This window comes from Copadichromis virginalis, linkage group LG5 (genome assembly GCF_057382275.1).
Source record: "Copadichromis virginalis isolate Kocher_CV1m ecotype Utaka linkage group LG5, C_Virginalis_male_GT1.1, whole genome shotgun sequence".
Lineage (NCBI taxonomy): Eukaryota > Metazoa > Chordata > Actinopteri > Cichliformes > Cichlidae > Copadichromis > Copadichromis virginalis.
Genome location: NC_140622.1, coordinates 37993078 through 38009986, shown reverse-complemented (window position 1 = coordinate 38009986; position 16909 = coordinate 37993078). Strand labels below are relative to the sequence as shown.

Here is a 16909-nt window from a genome sequence, read left to right as displayed (position 1 = left end):
TTTTCTTTGGACTATGTTGTCCTCAGGCTTTGCGCTTGACTAGACTCCGACAAGTCTAAATAAGCTCAACACTAAACCCTGCTTTTGTTTGTGCTTTCGGGTCTTCTTTTGAATTTCTCTGAGTTCCTTTTCTACACTGATACTTAAATTTAGCTGTATATTTTCTTGCTTTGACATGAGAATCATCTTTCTCATTTTACCTACACCACAGTTGTCGCTTTCATCACAAAAATGCACTCTATCCACGTCTGTACCACTCACCAACTTGATGTCCTTGTTTCCAACGATTGTGCTAAATTCACTCAGGTCCCTCATGAGCCCATTAAGAATCTCAGCAATGCGTTTTCTTTGGTGGCTGCTCACTTCCTGGATACGGGACAGCTCTGCCTCTAAAGCCATGAGATGAGCCTGCGGAGGGCGGAGTCAAGCAGATAAGAGGTGTTAGGGAGAGCCGTTGTGCTAAGGCGAGAAACTCCAGAAGGTACATGCAAATACGAAAAAAGACAGAAATTGTGTAGGGCAGACTCTGAGAAGTGGTGATTAGATTCCCTGAATCTGCAAACACACATGGCTGCAGGAGCATAACATAGTAGCCACCAAATTATAAATCAATAAACTGCATGAAGAGGAGAGGATGGCATCTGCGCTCAATAACATCTGAGAGAGTACACGGTGGAGTTTACTTTATTATTTTCCATTCTGCACAGCAAGCAGATTCTAACCAGGGCTGGAGGGCAAATGTGCTGCAGCACAATGAAACCATTTGATCTCAGTCAGGTTTGACAACATAACATTAAAGACATTTCTCCTACTCACACATGTGAGACCAAGAGTTGGGTAGTAGACTGAATGACCTATGACCCTAAACAAGATGAAGAAGATGATGATGACAAGAAAGAACAGGTAGAAGAAGAAGGAGATGAAGAAGAGGAAGACTTTCCATAAAGGTGTTGTTCCAACGAAGAAATCTGAAAGCATACCGACTTGTTTATGGGGTTTCATTTTATGAGTGGCTCATCTGTCACCAGTGAAATATTCTACTTGAGCAATTTTTCATGGCACGTTTTATGTTCTTGCTCCCCAGTTCATCAGTCATTTCAAAGCACCATTAGTCACCTTCTTAAATACTCCTTAATCAGCTCTTCCATCTTCATCTCTGTGATTCACTTCAAGCTCTGTTACAGTCTTCCCGGTCACTTCTCATGTCACAATGTCATCTTAAGATAAACTAAGGTAATAATGAGCTGAAACTGATTCTTATATAAACAAGTAAAACATGGGATGATGAATAGAGTTGGTTCATTGACGTGATGAATGGGCTTAATCATGTTGATAAGAAATGGGTTTCAATGGACAGATGGATGAATTATGGTGTTTAAAGTAGCCGATCAATGGCAGTGATGGTGAGCGATGGCACGGACACCTGCAGAAGAAGCGACAAGTTCCCACTAAAAACAAAGATGAAGGCAGCTGCGGGGATGACGGCCATGATGAATGTGCTTCAGTATTCCCAGAGCTTTTCCCATTTCTACTGTAACAACTGGAAAGACCGACGTGCCTAAAAGTTCAAGACTGAGAAACATTTCCAAAAGATTTTGATGAGGGGATTTCTTTTCTCTTATAGCACCACCTGCATTTACCAGCACTGAAATCTTATTTGTATTTAGTTTCATATCTTGTCAAAGTCTCAGACACTCTCTGTGCAGGATCAGACAGGTCAGAGCAGAGCAGACTGGAGAGGCTATAGAGGCTATTGAGGAGAAATGAGGGCTTCAGGCAGGTTTAGCAGTCTAAATGGTGGTTCTGTTGTCAGATGCTCAATCAGCTTCTGCTCCTGAGATAGACAGGAAAAGACAGAAGGACACGTGCAGCAGACTGAAACACACTGATGAAATATTGAAGAGGATTTAATAAGAAGGTCAAATATGGTCACTTAAATCACTGAATAAGTCAGGAACTGCACAAAGCTCTGACCAGCTCTGCCAGTGGTCTCCTCTTGACTTTTATCTATTATTCACTTTATTTGTGCTGCAGAAGGACAATTAATACAGAGGCTGGGCTTATTTAAATAATGTGCTTTATGTTGCTAAAAGATTTATTCAAAAAGCCTCCTGGAAGTCAGACCCACCATTTTCTTTGAAAGCTCCTCAGCCAGGAGCTTGTTCTGCACGCTCATCTCCTCGACTCATTCTGCTCAACTCTCTGTAACACTTTCTTTCAACTGTGAGGCACACTTCCACATGACACACGTATTGTTGAATATTTAATAGGTAATAAACATCCATCTATATGGTAAGAAATTATTCAAAGCCCTCGATGTAACTGAAAAAACCTGCCTGTAAATTATCACTGTAAGTTTTCTTCTACCAGACAACGTTGTGTGCATCAGGGATATACTGCAACCAGGCTTTGATAGTTACTGCAATACTTTAACAGTTACCCAAATTGTAAATATAATCAGATATATATAGAATAAGGCAGTAAACATTACAAAATTTATGGGAAAATTGCTACTTTGAGTAAGAGTATTTTAAATATTTATATAGTGTCAAATCACAACAATAGTCCCCAGAAGGTGGTTTATATTGTAAAATAAAGACGTACAATGATACAGAGATAACACTCCAACAATCAGATGACTCCACTATGACAAAGCACTTAGCAACAGTGGGAATGGTAAATAGCCTGTATTTGTATAGCGCTTTACACTACATTCAGTCCTCCACACATTGGTGATGGCAGCTATATTGTAGCCACAGCTGCCCTGGGGCGCACTGACAGACACTGGCACCATCGGCCCCTCTGACCACCACCAGTAGGCAATGGGTGAAGTGTCTTCCCCAAGGACACAACAACCGAGAGTGTCGGAGCCGGGGCTCGAACCGGCAACCTTCTGATTACAAGACAAACTGCCAACTCTTGAGCCACGATCGCCCGTGGCTCAAGAGTTGGCACCAGGAAGGAGACACTTCCTTTTTTACAGGAAGAACCCAGTTGGGGTGAGGAGAGACAGACATTAATAATAACTAAAGATTAAATACAGAGAGGTGTGTAGGCACATGGTGAGTGAAGACAAAACACTCAGTGCATCATGGGAATCCCCCAGCAGTCTACACCTATTGCAGCGTAACTAAGGGAGGATCCAGGGTCACCTGATCCAGGCCTAACTATATGCTTTAGCAAAAAGGAAAGTTTGAAGCCTAATCTTAAAAGTAGAGATGGAGTCTGTCTCCAACACTCCTGAATCTAAACTGGTAGTTGGTTACAAATCTGAAGGGTCTGCCTCACATTCTACTTTTAAATACTCCTGGAACAACAAGTAAACCAGTCTGAAAGTGAGAGAATCTACTGGTGTGAAATGGTACCATGAGGGTTTTAAAATAAGATGGTGTCTGATTATTCAAGACCTTGTACGAGAGTGTAGTTCAGTTTAACAGGAATCCAATGAAGAGATGCTAATGTGCTACAAATGTTGTTTCTCCTTCTCTGTCTTTATGTATATTTATTAGCAGTTTAACAGTCAATGTCGCTTCTTCAGCAGGACTGTGTAGGTGTGGTTTGACTCAGAGTCAAAAAATAGCCTACCTATCTGACGGGTTCATAGAAATATGAGACATTATGTGTGGCTGAACCCCACCCACATCCAACCAGTGAGAAGAGAGAAAAAAACGTAAAAACAGAAAGCTCCCATCACACAAAAGCAAGACTTTTTCAGACCATGACTACTGAAAACACAGTCACTGGAAGGTCTCGATCCAGAAAGGCTGGATGTCTTTTCTGTGAAAAATACATTTAATCAAGCAAAGTCAGAGCTGTGCTCTCTGTGGAGAGTCATAGTGCACGACATTGAACCAGCAAAAAAAAGAGAAAGAAAACAAAAGAAATCCCAATACTTCACTTTTTCTTTGTTATCTTCATGGTAAATGGTAAATGGCCTGTGTTTGTATAGCGCTTTACTAGTCCCTAAGGACCCCAAAGCGCTTTACATATCCAGTCATTCACCCATTCACACACACATTCACACACACTGGTGATGGCAAGCTACGTTGTAGCCACAGCCACCCTGGGGCGCACTGCCACCATGACCACTGGTGGCACCATTCATCAGAATTTTCTCCTTATCTTCGTTACATGCAGCTTTAATTTTACTTATCTCACTAATTGCATTTTGAACCAGTAGCTCAGCATATTGTAAGATGGAGGCTTAAATGAAGAAATGATTTTATTACAGAGAGTTCCTTTTCTACTTTTTCTTTGCAGTTTGCTTCCTTGTAAACACACCAAAGCACAACATCTGTCCATGATCTATTTCTTTATTTTAGCCACAGAACTTTGTTGCTAAAAGATTTATTCAAAAAGCTTCCTGGAAGTCAGACCCACCATTTTCTTTGAAAGCTCCTCAGCCAGGAGCTTGTTCTGCATGCTCTTCTCCTCGACTTCTAAGCTTTTCTGGTCATAGTTGACCGCCAGCTCCTCCAGGGCCTGAAGAACCTCTTTTACTTCGGCCTTTGCGGATTCATTCTCGGCCTGCAGCCTGCCGAGCTCCGACTGCACCTTCTCACTGTCACCTCTGGACGATGCGAGAAGCTGAGGGGCAAAGACATTCGACTTATTGCAAACTGTAAATAGAGAAAAAACTATTTTAAAAGTGGAACGGTGAAACTTCCCTGCTGAGCGCTCGCTTCATTATTTACAGAGCAGAGCTGCTGGGTCTTAACAGAGTTATCCTGTTTTCTGGCATAAAGAGCAAAATGTCTGCACAAACCCTGTCACACAATATTCAAGCAACTGTACAAAAGAATAATTTAAAGATTGAGAGATGGCTTTTGTGCCACCATGCTGTTTGCTGCACTGCTGCAGCCCACTGTGGGTCATTTCACTGAATGGAAGCCATTAAATGTAGATGTTCTCCGCTTGGAGTGCCGGCATATTTGCACTGCAGCATACGGCTTTTATTTAGATAAATGAATGTAACTTTGCGTTACTATAAACAAACCACGGTTGGGTAGTTAGGACTGTGTCAGTTCAACCCGCAGCAGGACCATTTGGGAAATGATTGAATGAATTAAGTCCTTTTCATCGCAAAGCCTTTTTTAGGTTCTCTTCCTCAACAGTTTAGCCTCTCCTATGAAAACACGCTGCAAATACGTCTCTTAATTGGGTTTTAATGGAGTCTTTTAATTGCTGTTCTTCCTACAAGTACTGATTTACTTACTTGCAGCAGATATTTATGTGATAAAGTGACAATTATAGATCAAATCCCTAGAGAGCATGTTTATTTGTCAGCAGCAGTGTTCAGTCATGTCAGCAAAAAAAACAACAATCGTTCCCCGTGTAAAAGTTAGGGAGCAATTTCTAAAACGAATACTTAACAAGCTTCAGTCATTCTTCAGTCTTTTCATCGATTCTTTTCTGCGCTGTTCAGCCACTTAATTCTATTCTAGATTAAACCACTGCTAGCATGTAGAACACAGCAACAGTGATACACTCACAATTAAACAATGACAGTTTAATTTCTTCAAGTGCTTTTTGGCACCTGAAAGGATTTTTTCTGTCAGTAATCTCACGGGCAGGATAATAAATGTCTCACAGCTGACTTCTATTCACAGTGCAGTTTTCATTTCCACATTCAAAGACACTGCAGCCCACCGTGAGCTGTTTAACCAAACTGATGAAAGGAAATAAAACCAAGATCCTTTACCTCCTCCTGGTCGAGCATCTGCTCCTTCAGCTTCTCCACCATCTGGCTCTGGTGGTTGATCTCGTCATCCTTTAGTGGGAAAGACACACACACCCACAGTCGTATTATGTGTTCAGTTTCCATTCACAACTATACGCTTTAAACTTACAATAGACGACAGCTGCATGTTGGACCGGATACCCATACATCTTTTTTTCACCATAACTGGATCTGCCACTGTGCGCACATTTTAGAAAACGAAGGCCTGATTTATGACAAAAAGGGAACGGCATCAGCAATTATATGGGCAAAATGATCGATCAGTAACCCGACAAAAGAAAGAGAGTGGCTTCATCAGCATAAAAAAAGTCAGAGTGAGACCAGTGCCCATATATAAATGACCATCAAAGTGCCTTAAACTTTCATTCTCTCTAATTCCCAGAGGTGGTGAGGTGTCTTCTTTTAAAAAAGTAATTAAATAAGAAAAATGCCCCAAAGCCCTGATTTCTGTCTCACTGGAAAAAAATACGGGCTAAAGTAATGAGCATGTTTTAATTCTAAGAACACTGCATACCTTCAGACAGCTGCAAAGAAAAGTAGAGATCAGAGACAAGGCTCCATCTAGGTTACAAGCCAGACGTGTAATTACTTTATCTTATATGTGCAGATTATGAGTCAGATGAGCATATGCAAGCTCCAAGGCCAGCCTTCAGGCTCCTCATAACAAACAGCCATTGATGAGCTTTCTTAATAATACTGCAGTACTTGTAGTTCATGTAAGGTTATTGGACATATGCAGTCCAAGGTGTTTGACTGTGGTCGGAGGCTCCACAGCTTCCCCTCTAACAAGGAGGTGAGCTCTCCTCCTGAGCAGGTTGTTGTTAGCAGCCAGAAAAGAAGTCCAACAAAGACACAAACACACTGTAGATATAAGCTGTTTGCCACAGAAACAAGATCCTGGAGGACAGTATTAGTTACACTACATATGTTACCAATATGTTACCAATGGTAACAGTAGAAACTACTAATACTGTAATCTGTGATTCTTCAGGTGTTTGATAATCTAAAGAAAACATCGTGCTTTGCAGACCAAAATGCAGAGATGGAGAACAAAACCATGCTTGTCAGGGCCCTGGGTCTGTGCGACCCAGGATCCCTGGGCAGTCATGGACTGGTGATATTATATGTATTTTTGGTGTTGCTGCTGCTCTTCTCCATGCTTGTAGATGTGAGTGTGTGTGTGTGTGTGTGTGTATATGGGTGCAGGTGTGTATGTACACTGGTTTACAGGTGCCTTCAGGCCTGGTGGGTGTGGCCCTGCTAGGGGACTGGCCACACCCGAAGCTACACACCTGCCGCTGATCAGGGCTCGTCGGGGGAGCTACTTAGGAGAGTCTTGGAGCTCCCACCGACGCGGGATCATTCCATGAGACTCCACGTTAGTCATCCAGTTGAACTGAGTTAGTGTGTGTATGCCCGCGGTTATATGTGTCCTGACGGCTGCGTCTATTGTGTCCCCCAGGAGAAGTGTGGAGCGCCAGACAGCACGAGGGGTGCTGAGACACGGGAGCGGAGAGCACTGAGACACGGACTATTCACGGAGAGACACGACACGGGAGTCAGGGAAAGCACGGGGATTTATTGTTGTTTGTACCATACACTGTAAATAAACGCACTGTTTGTACATAGAGCACCGCGCCTGGGTCCTCCTTCCCCACAGCTCCCACGGTTTGCCATGCCGAACCGTGACAATGCTGGATTTTTTTTCCAGCTAATGAAAAGCACAAAATCCACTGGGAGACTAAACAAACTCTAAAAACTATCTGAAGACAAGCAGAGAACATTAACAGATGCTGAGACAAAGACTCAGGGTAAGACAGCACTTTTTGGGCAATTAGGAAAGTGGACACAGCAGGTGCAGGTGACAATAGTTAAAGACAGAAAGAGAAGTAAAACTAAACACAATACACTAGAGGCAAGCAACTATCAAAATAAAACAGGAAATGAGACCTAACACTAAGTTATAACACAAACTAAACACTCAAAAATACTCAGATCAATAATGCAAAACTATAACACCAAAAAACCAAAAGGTTAAAGAGCCGGGGTCATAAGAAGAGGAGGAGGATTTTTAATGCTTGGCTCTACAGAAGCTGCGGGGTCAGTGCTACCAGAGAAAAACAATAATATATATATGTCACATAGTGATCTGCAGCAGCTCGCACACGCCATGCGAGATGATGGGACATACGAGGTACACCGCGACTGAGTGCAATAAAAGAAAAATCCCAGGTATCTGCTATGTATACATTTGTATCCACGAATACATTTAACATATAGAATATCATGCATCAGGTCTGTTATAACTGTACCACATCAGCAGAGACAAAATAAAATATATGCATCCCCAGGGATACATGAATACACAGGGCAGTGTGTGCATTCACACAGCAGGGCATGTACAGGAAAACATGTCAGTATATGCTTCTGCATATTTAAAGGAAAAATCTAGTAATGAAAAAGTAAAATGACACATTATAAAACTGCGTGTGTACGCAGAAGTCTTAAATAATTTAAAGCTTTAACACTTCTCAGAGTTACTACTTCCTCTGTGTTTGCTACATTACTCACTACTATGTGTATGATCCTGAACTCATTAACATAAATAATGTATGCATGACACAGTCTTTGAATTAATGTGTGCATAACATTACAGAAAACGCAGCCGTGGTGTGTGAGGAGCTCTACGTCCGTGCACAAACCATCCTCGTGCACTGTTCGTTCATTACCTTATCGTCTAGCTGTTTGTAGAGCTTGCGAATCTCCTCCTCGTACTTTTGCCTCTCCTCCTCAGAGATATGAACCACAATGGAGGAGGCAATAGAGCAGGGGGTGCAGGGGGTGCAAGGAGTGCAGGGGCTGCATACGTCAAGAACTGACTCCTCAGATTCTGGAAGAACCAGGGGGGCATCCTCAGATCCTTCACACAGCTGCCCCGGCACAGCAGCATCCTCACCTATACACAAGGGAAGATTTTTTCTCAGGTTTTGAAAATGTGCTGCTCTTATCTCTCCTGCAAATCCTACTGTAAGGATTAATGCATAAAATGTGATTAGAAGGTTAATCCTTAGTTTAGTAAGTGCCCCTAAGCACAATGCAGTGTGCCAAAAATGAGTGTTCTTTACCATATAATCTGATTGAACAGCAGTGCAAAATACAATATATACACAACAGACATATTATCAAAGTGTCAGTTGGCTTGTGAGAGAAATAATTACGCAAACTCTACACCTCGTGGAGGGGACGGTAAAATGTCTGCCTGCAAGCCTAGTGCCCTCCATTGGAAGTATTAAGAGGTTTATGACATGTCTTTATAAACAGTGAGAGCAGAAGGTTAGGTGAAAGACTTCAGTCTGTTCATTTAACAAATAGTGGGATTCTTATGTTATTAGATATGATCCTGTCACATAATGAATTACTGAACACAGTTTACTTTATATGGAAAGACAGAAAAGCTGTAAAGTATGTCCAGTGATTACAATCACTGTCCACTTTGTTAGGTACACCTGTTTAACTGCTTTTTGTCACAGTTTTTCAGTCAGCCAATCACACAGCAGCATCTCAGCGTAGAGTTGTCGGTGCCAAACAGGCTAATCTGGGTGTTTTCAGAGTGCATTTTTCCATCCCACATTGGATGGTCTGAAAAATAAGAAAGCAGAGGTTCTCTATGTGGAAATGCACCCATGCATCCCAGACTATGCAGAAGAGCATTTGAACCTCGAAGCAGATGAGCTACAGCAGCAGAAGACCACACCACTGCAGGAAACCGAGGTTACAGTTTACACAGGCTTAAGTAGAAGATTGGAAAAACATTGGCAGTCCGACGAGCGTGATAGACGGTAGGGTCAGAAATGGTGGAAACAACATGAAGGCATGAATCCATCCTGTCTTGTATCAACAGTTCAGGCTGGTCGTGGTGATATGGTCGGATATTTTTCGCCTACTACAAATTGAGCATCATTCAGAGCCTACCTGAGTATTGTTGCTGACCCTTTATGACCACGGTGCATCGATCATCTGATGGATGCTTCCAGCAGAATAATGTACCGTGTCACAAACTGACTTCTTGGACATCACAATGAGTTCACTATGCTCAATTGACCTCCACATTTGCCAGATCTCGATCCGACAGAGCACCTTTAAGAGGTAGTGGAACGAGAGATTCACATCATGTATGTGCAGCTGCCAAACCTGCACCAAGTGTGTGACGACATCATGTCAATATGGACCAAAACCTTTGATGAATGATTCGAGCAACTTGTAGAATCTATGCAATGAATAATTAAGTCATCTCAAGGCAAAAGGGGAGGGGTGTACCTAGTAAAGTGTCCAGTGCTTGTATTTTTTAGGGTTAAAAAACAGACATAAATTAAGAAAGAATGAGTTCCTTTTGAACTAGATTGCAGATTCTGTGTTGCAGTGACCACTTTTCTCCGACATGTATGTGTAAACATCTTGATGCAGTTGAAAGAAGAGACTTAGTTACTGCTGACTGATTTCAGAAGCTAACTACGTCTGCCTCTGCAAGGCTTCACTACAGCACTCATCTGACTAATTAAAAGCACGATAGGTAGCTCTAAAGTAGAGGAGTGATTAAATAAAGAACTGGAGTGATTCTAACTCTAATATGCTCAAAGTAATCTCACAATGTACCCAGCTGACACTTTGAGCTCCACCTGTTGACTTGACGGTGTACTAATCAATAAAAGTAGCCACAAAATTAAATGTGACAAAGACCTGCATGTGTGTGTCTCTCTACTGCACACCACAGGAGTTCCTGCTCTGCAATTGAATGAAATTTATTGTGTGAGACAAGCGTTCCTGTCTGTGGGCATGCGGGACAAGATGGAGGTCAATAGCATCTTTCTCAAGGAGCTCCTGCCCTGAGGTGGGTAACAACATGGGGGGCAGTGAGGGGGGAGTGATCGCGACGATGTTGTCAAAATGATTAATTAGGAAATTAAAAGCACTGAATTGCGTGGGAGACTGGAAGACAGTCGAGGAAAAGATTATGTGTGTGAAGGAGAATGGGGTGAAGGAATGAAAGAAATTATTTTCACTAAGAGGTGATCGATAAATCCTTGTTGCAACATTTTTAAAATTCAGGTCAGGCTCCGAGGGAATGATCTTTAGGAGAAAAACATCGGAAAAGATTCATTACACAAGTTGAATGTCAACCGATCGCTAGCACTGAGAGCGCTGACATTTGAAAAGACCTCGTCTAACAAAAGAGACGCATGTGCAAGTGTAATTAACAGGAAAAGCGTGTGCCTACGATGCTTCGTATACTTGTGTTTTTTTGTCTGCAAACTGAAACAGTTATGAGTGAGTGCGTGACATGTGAGAAGACCAGTGTAAGTTATGACTTTTCTGTAGATGTGATTAGCTCTCGCTTCTGTGAAGATTACTAATGCATAAGGTTTCATAAATCATAAGGCCTGAATCATGTCTTGCCTTCAATACAGTGCAGGGGGAATCCAATTATGCAAAGTGTAAAATTCTGAATAATATGGAATAAAAATAACCAAGGAGGGATTTTTAAGCGTTTTGGGCACAAGTCCAGCACGTTTGTTTGGCTCCCCTTGTCCCATATCTGCCCTGGCAGGTATTCAGATGATATCAAATGAGGTTAAATCTGCACTTGCGTAGACTGCAAAATAAAGCCTGCGGGCTGGTGAAATTTTCATTCCTGTCAGTGAATACTCCTCCATGCATGAAAAGGGACTGGGATAAGGACATGCACTGCAGTGGCTCTTCTTTTCAGAAAAGTAGTGTTTTCTGGGCCGGAGTATCATCTCTCTCGAGCACAAGCTTTTCATCTTTTAACACCATCGTTCTTTTTACTGTATGGCAGGCAGTTAATCTTTAAAAAAAAAGATTAAAGATCAAGATCTACAATCATTTGCTTAAACCAGCACTCAATTTTCACTCTTTTTGTTTCTTTTATAGGAGTAATTTAAGACGTCTGCAGCCACGCTTGCAGTTCTGTGATGCTTTGAGCTAAATGCTCACCGCGCTGGCGCTTTGCATGTTTTATTACATTTCTACCATCCTATTTTCACCTTTTATAATACTAACATTTGCTAATTAGAACTAAACACAAACTGCAACTGATATTAGTGGGAAAGTAATTAATTCTCTTGAGACCATGAACATGTTCAGTGCAATCCGTTCACTAGTCTCGAACAAAGAGGCTCAACCAGCAAACATCCCCACACAGTCCCTGGCATTAGCGCAGTTGAAAATATATGCATTTCATGGTTCTCACTGATAAACTCAAAATGCACAGGCAACTATTTTTACCGTCTCTTGGGGGAAGATGATGTTAAGTGTTTTTTATATCAGTGCAAGTATTACCGTTCCTCCAGCAATTCAGCTCTGCCTCGAGTCTTTGAATAGTTTCCTTCATTGACCTGTTCTTTTCCTTCTCCTTTTCATACTTCTTCTTCCACTGCTCTGCTGTGAGCTCCAGGTTCACTGATACAGTATTCCTAATGGTCTTGGCTCTAATTGGAGGGATACAGTGAGGGAGGGAAGACAGAAAGGAAAGGAAACAGTATGAGGGGAGGGTAAGAGGGAAATATATAGATAAGAGAGAGAGGAAAAAGGAAAGTGCAAGACAACAGAAGAGAACAGAGAAACTGTCAAAACAGTTTCCAGTCGCAGCTGCTTGATGAAAATATGTTTCCATCTCATTAACTGGTATGCAAATTGGGTTTCTTCCAACTTTGGTTAAAAGGGATATGATGAAGAGGAAGGAATTTAAAATATAAAAATGTATCAACCCCCCTGAAGCATATTCACATCAAATATACAGCACTTATCATATAAGGTAGAGTATTTATGGGAGGATAAATAATTCACAAAAAAGTCTTGCTTTAGATTTTGTTTTTGTAGTGACTGAAACATAATCACTGCAAACAAACAATTATGTTTGTTTAATTAATGAACTTGAAGGTCAGTATTTGCTTTGACGTCTTCGAGGCAGCTCTCGTAATTCCTTCAAGTAGTCTTCAGAAATAGTTCTCCGGGCTTTTTGAAGGACATCCCAAAGCTCTACTTTGGATGTTTCTGCTTTTTGTTCCATTCTCTGCCGAGATGATCCCACATTGCTTCAGTAATGTTGAGGTCCGGGCTCTGGGGAGGCCAGTCCATGACTGATAGTTTTCCACAGGTATACTTGTACTGCACTGGCAGTGTGTTTGGAATCATTGCCATGCTGAAAAATGAAGGTGCTGCTAATCAGATGCTTTCCAGGTGGCACTGCATGGTGGATCAAAATCTGATGGCACTTTTCTGCATTCATAATTTAATCAATACCGGTAAGATCCTCTACACCACTCGCTGAAATTAACCTCCAACACATGACAGAGTGTTTACAGATGTCTGTAGATACTCACTGTTGTACCTCACTCCACTGGAAATACTGACATACATAAAAAACACTCCTTTAGACCTGTTGCCACTGGTTTTTAGTCCAGCTCTTTGTAATTTGGCATACATCAGCCTCTTCCCCCTGTTTCCTTTCCTTAGAAATGACAGCTGCCCTTACACTAACACTATTTTGATGAGGTTTTGGTGAAGAGTGGACAGATCAACTGAAGGGCCAGATGCTTCTCTCAGGTCCTGTGTCAGATCTTTGCTAGTTTTTTTCCTCCCCATTTCTTGAGGACATTACTTTTGGATACTGGTCATCTGCTCTAGGTGGTTTTTTTGACCTACTATTTCCTTTTTTTACTTCACTTGAAAAAAAAAAAAAAGGAAAACCCTTAAAAAAACATTCCCCTGAAAATGACCGAGTTCAAGGACTGGATTAAAAAATAGGAAATGTCCAAGAAAAACTTTGAAAGACCTTCAGAAAACCCAGAGAACTATTGTTCAAGATCACTTTTACAAAAATGCTGAAAGTCTGGCTCCTTGGAAGGAAAATATGAAGAAATGAGAGGGTGGTTCAAGACTTTTGCACAGTGCCATACAACAAAAATATGTGGTTTTACAGCTGAAACAGTTACACTGAAACACCTGCAGCACTCAGTGGCTTTCCCTTCATTTCACACTTCAGTGAGAAAACACTGTCTGTATTCAATTATTCCCTGACATTAGTCAGACAAACGGTGTTATCCAGAGTCTCATCACATCAGAATATAGATAACATGTTGTTTGGATAGGGAAATGCTGAAAATCAAACATCAGGTGGTATATGTTCTGAATGCTGACCAAAGTGGTCATGACTTATTTATGCTCTGCATAAATACACAGTCCACCCATAAAACCTGTACTTTTAATAATGAATGAAACAACAATAACAACAATAATGAGCTTAAGCTAGGATTGCAGACCTAATACTGTTGACTTTTATGTCCATTCAAAGGCTTTTCTGAGAAAATATGCTGAATTCTACAGGGCAGATGTATTTAATGTCGTTTTACAGTATTTCTTATACATTCTATTAATCTTTAAAATAGATAATTGTTGGCACTGTACAGCTAGTGCTTCTGACAAAAGAGAAAAGAGACCAAATCTTTACATTCAAACGTCCATTGTGAATTCTCTAACTGCCTTTGCTCTGTAATACATTATTTATTTCAACCAACACTCCAATGTCAGTCTCAATTCATTGGTAGGGGGGAAAGGCTGGATGTCCACAAAAAAGCCTTTTCAGGATCTTTCTTTTCAATCTGTGGGTTTTTTTTTAAGTCAACAGCAAGTAAAGAGAGGAAATCTGGCAAGCAAACCAAATCAGACTCCATGAATGCAGCTTACCTATCTGAAGAGGGGGGTAAAACAGATTTTGAACAAACAAGACCCAAACTACAAAAAAAAGCCTGCTTCTAAAGCAACTTCGTCAAAGGAAAAGTTAGAGGAAGTAATATGTGAACAGCATATCTGAGGTGAGCACATTTCAGCAAAAACATCCCCGCGACTGCAGCTGAGAGAGACGCAAATGTGTGCTGTGTTTCGCAGTGCAGACGTTCATGGCTACTTAGCATGGAAGAACGTTACCGTTGGCCAAACATCAAGGTGGATTTGGTCTCTGTATCGTTGTAGCTAGAGGGAGAGCAACAGATAAACATGGTGGTGCGGCAGTTCCCGCCCAGCGAGTCCTGTAGGATGCGAGTCATTTTACTGTCACGGTATGGCACATGGGATTTCTACAAAGAGATAAAAAGAAGCGAAGAAAGAGGATTAAAGATAGCAACGGGCAGTGAAAAAGACAAACGAGAGGATTGAAAAGCTGAAGGAAATACTGAATTGCTGCAAGACAGACGTGACGTCTGTCTTTGAAAAACTAAAAATATGTGTTGTTTGCATCGGGAGAAAACAAAGGAAAAGGTGATTTCTCTCTCTCTCTGGTAGATAATTGACAGTATAACCTTTTTAACACTTGAAATGTTTTCAAAAAGACTTTGTCCTTGCTCAGAAGACTGAATAGCAGCAGCATTTCTAACATATTTCTGAGGCATTTACAGCCTGAGAGCCTTTCCTTTAAGTTTACCAAGAGTTCCCTAAGCCTTTTCAGCTTGTTTCTTTAAAGCCTTCAGAGGCGTATAATAACACAAGACGGGGAGTTTTTTTAATTATAACGACAGAGCTTTAAAGGAGTGGGTAGACTGGATTGTATTACCAGCTGTAGCAGCGGTGGGAATTATGGGTGAGGAGGGACGGATATCTGCTAACAAGCTAGCATGTTTCTACAAGCATTCATCCAACCCAGCTGCAAGACAACAGTGTGGATTTCATTCAAGGTGCACTGCTGTGATTTCCAGCGGCAAATACTTCAGTGTAACTGCATCTCACATGTTACACAGCTGGGGTTTGGGAGTACTTTAAAAAGTAGAATGTGGCAGTGACACAATAATAATAAATACATAGGTTTCGCTAAAACTTGTGCTTATGACCCATTTGGACATAGCCATATCAGCTTGTTCCTAGTTTTAATCTCAAGCTTAGCTAGCCAGATGCTGATAGTATTTGCAGTATGAATACAAAACTGCTAATCTAACTAATGCTTTTCCTAAAATGTCAAAGCGTGCTATTCCTTTATATTGGATGTACAGGGTGGGCCATTTATATGGATACACCATAATAACATGGGAATGGTTGGTGATATTAAAGTCCTGTTTGTGGCACATTAGTATATGTGAGGGGCAAACTCCTCAAGATGGGCGGTGACCATGGTGGCCATTTAGAAGTCGGCCATCTTGGCTACAACTTTTGTTTTTTCAATAGGAAGAGGGCCATGTGACACATCAAACTTATTGGTAATGTCACAAGAAAAACAATGGTGTGCTTGGTTTCAACGTAACTTTATTCTTTCATGAGTTATTTACAAGTTTCTGACCACTTATAAAATGTGTTCAGTGTGCTGCCCATTGTGTTGGATTGTCAATGCAACCCTCTTCTCCCACTCTTCACACACTGATAGCAACACCGCAGGAGAAATGCCAGCACAGGCTCCAGTATCCGTAGTTTCAGGTGCTGCACATCTCGTATCTTCACACCATAGACAATTAGCTTCAGATGACCCCAAAGATAAAAGTCTAAGGGGGTCAGATCGGGAGACCTTGGGGGCCATTCAACTGGCCCACGACGACCAATCCACTTTCCAGGAAACTGTTCATCTAGGAATGCTCGGACCTGGCACCCATAATGTGGTGGTGCACCATCTTGCTGGAAAAACTTAGGGAATGTGCCAGCTTCAGTGCATAAAGAGGAAACACATCATCATGTAGCAATTTCAAATATTCAGTGGCCTTGAGGTTTCCTTTGATGAAGAATGGACCCACTATCGTTGTACCCCATATACCACACCAAACCATCGCTTTTGTTGTTCCAACAGTCTTGAAGGGATCCATCCAATGTGGGTTAGTGTCAGACCAATAGCTGTTATTTTGTTTGTTAACTTCACCATTCACATAAAAGTTTGCCTCATCACTGAACAAAATCTTCTGCATGAACTGAGGGTCCTGTTCCAATTTTTTTTTGCCCATTCTGCAAATTCTGTACGCCGATCTGGGTCATCCTCGCTGAGATGCTGCAGTAGCTGGAGTTTGTAAGGGTGCCATTTGTGAGTAGCTAATATCCGCCGAAGGGATGTTCGACTAATGCCACTCTCCAGGGACATGCGGCGAGTGCTACGCTGTGTTGCTGAATGAAGCTAGGACAGCC

The 16909-nt window shown here is 41.5% G+C and overlaps 1 protein-coding gene and 1 long non-coding RNA gene across 2 annotated transcripts in view; one reads left to right on the top strand and one right to left on the bottom strand.

Annotated features, from left to right (window-relative positions):
- The window catches only part of kif5ab (kinesin family member 5A, b), a 69781-nt gene that overhangs the window by 21349 nt on the left and 31523 nt on the right, over positions 1-16909 (bottom strand). The window contains exons 10-15 of the mRNA XM_085457685.1: positions 14744-14892; positions 12098-12246; positions 8470-8696; positions 5702-5770; positions 4381-4587; positions 262-408 (exon numbers count right to left, since the gene is read on the bottom strand). Coding sequence (XP_085313811.1) covers positions 262-408; positions 4381-4587; positions 5702-5770; positions 8470-8696; positions 12098-12246; positions 14744-14892 — 948 coding nt within the window. The remainder of the gene's footprint in view (positions 1-261; positions 409-4380; positions 4588-5701; positions 5771-8469; positions 8697-12097; positions 12247-14743; positions 14893-16909) is intronic.
- On the top strand, positions 5767-7368 carry LOC146710291 (uncharacterized). Its single transcript, XR_014920585.1, has 2 exons — positions 5767-7118; positions 7203-7368. It is a non-coding gene; the product is annotated as an uncharacterized LOC146710291 (long non-coding RNA).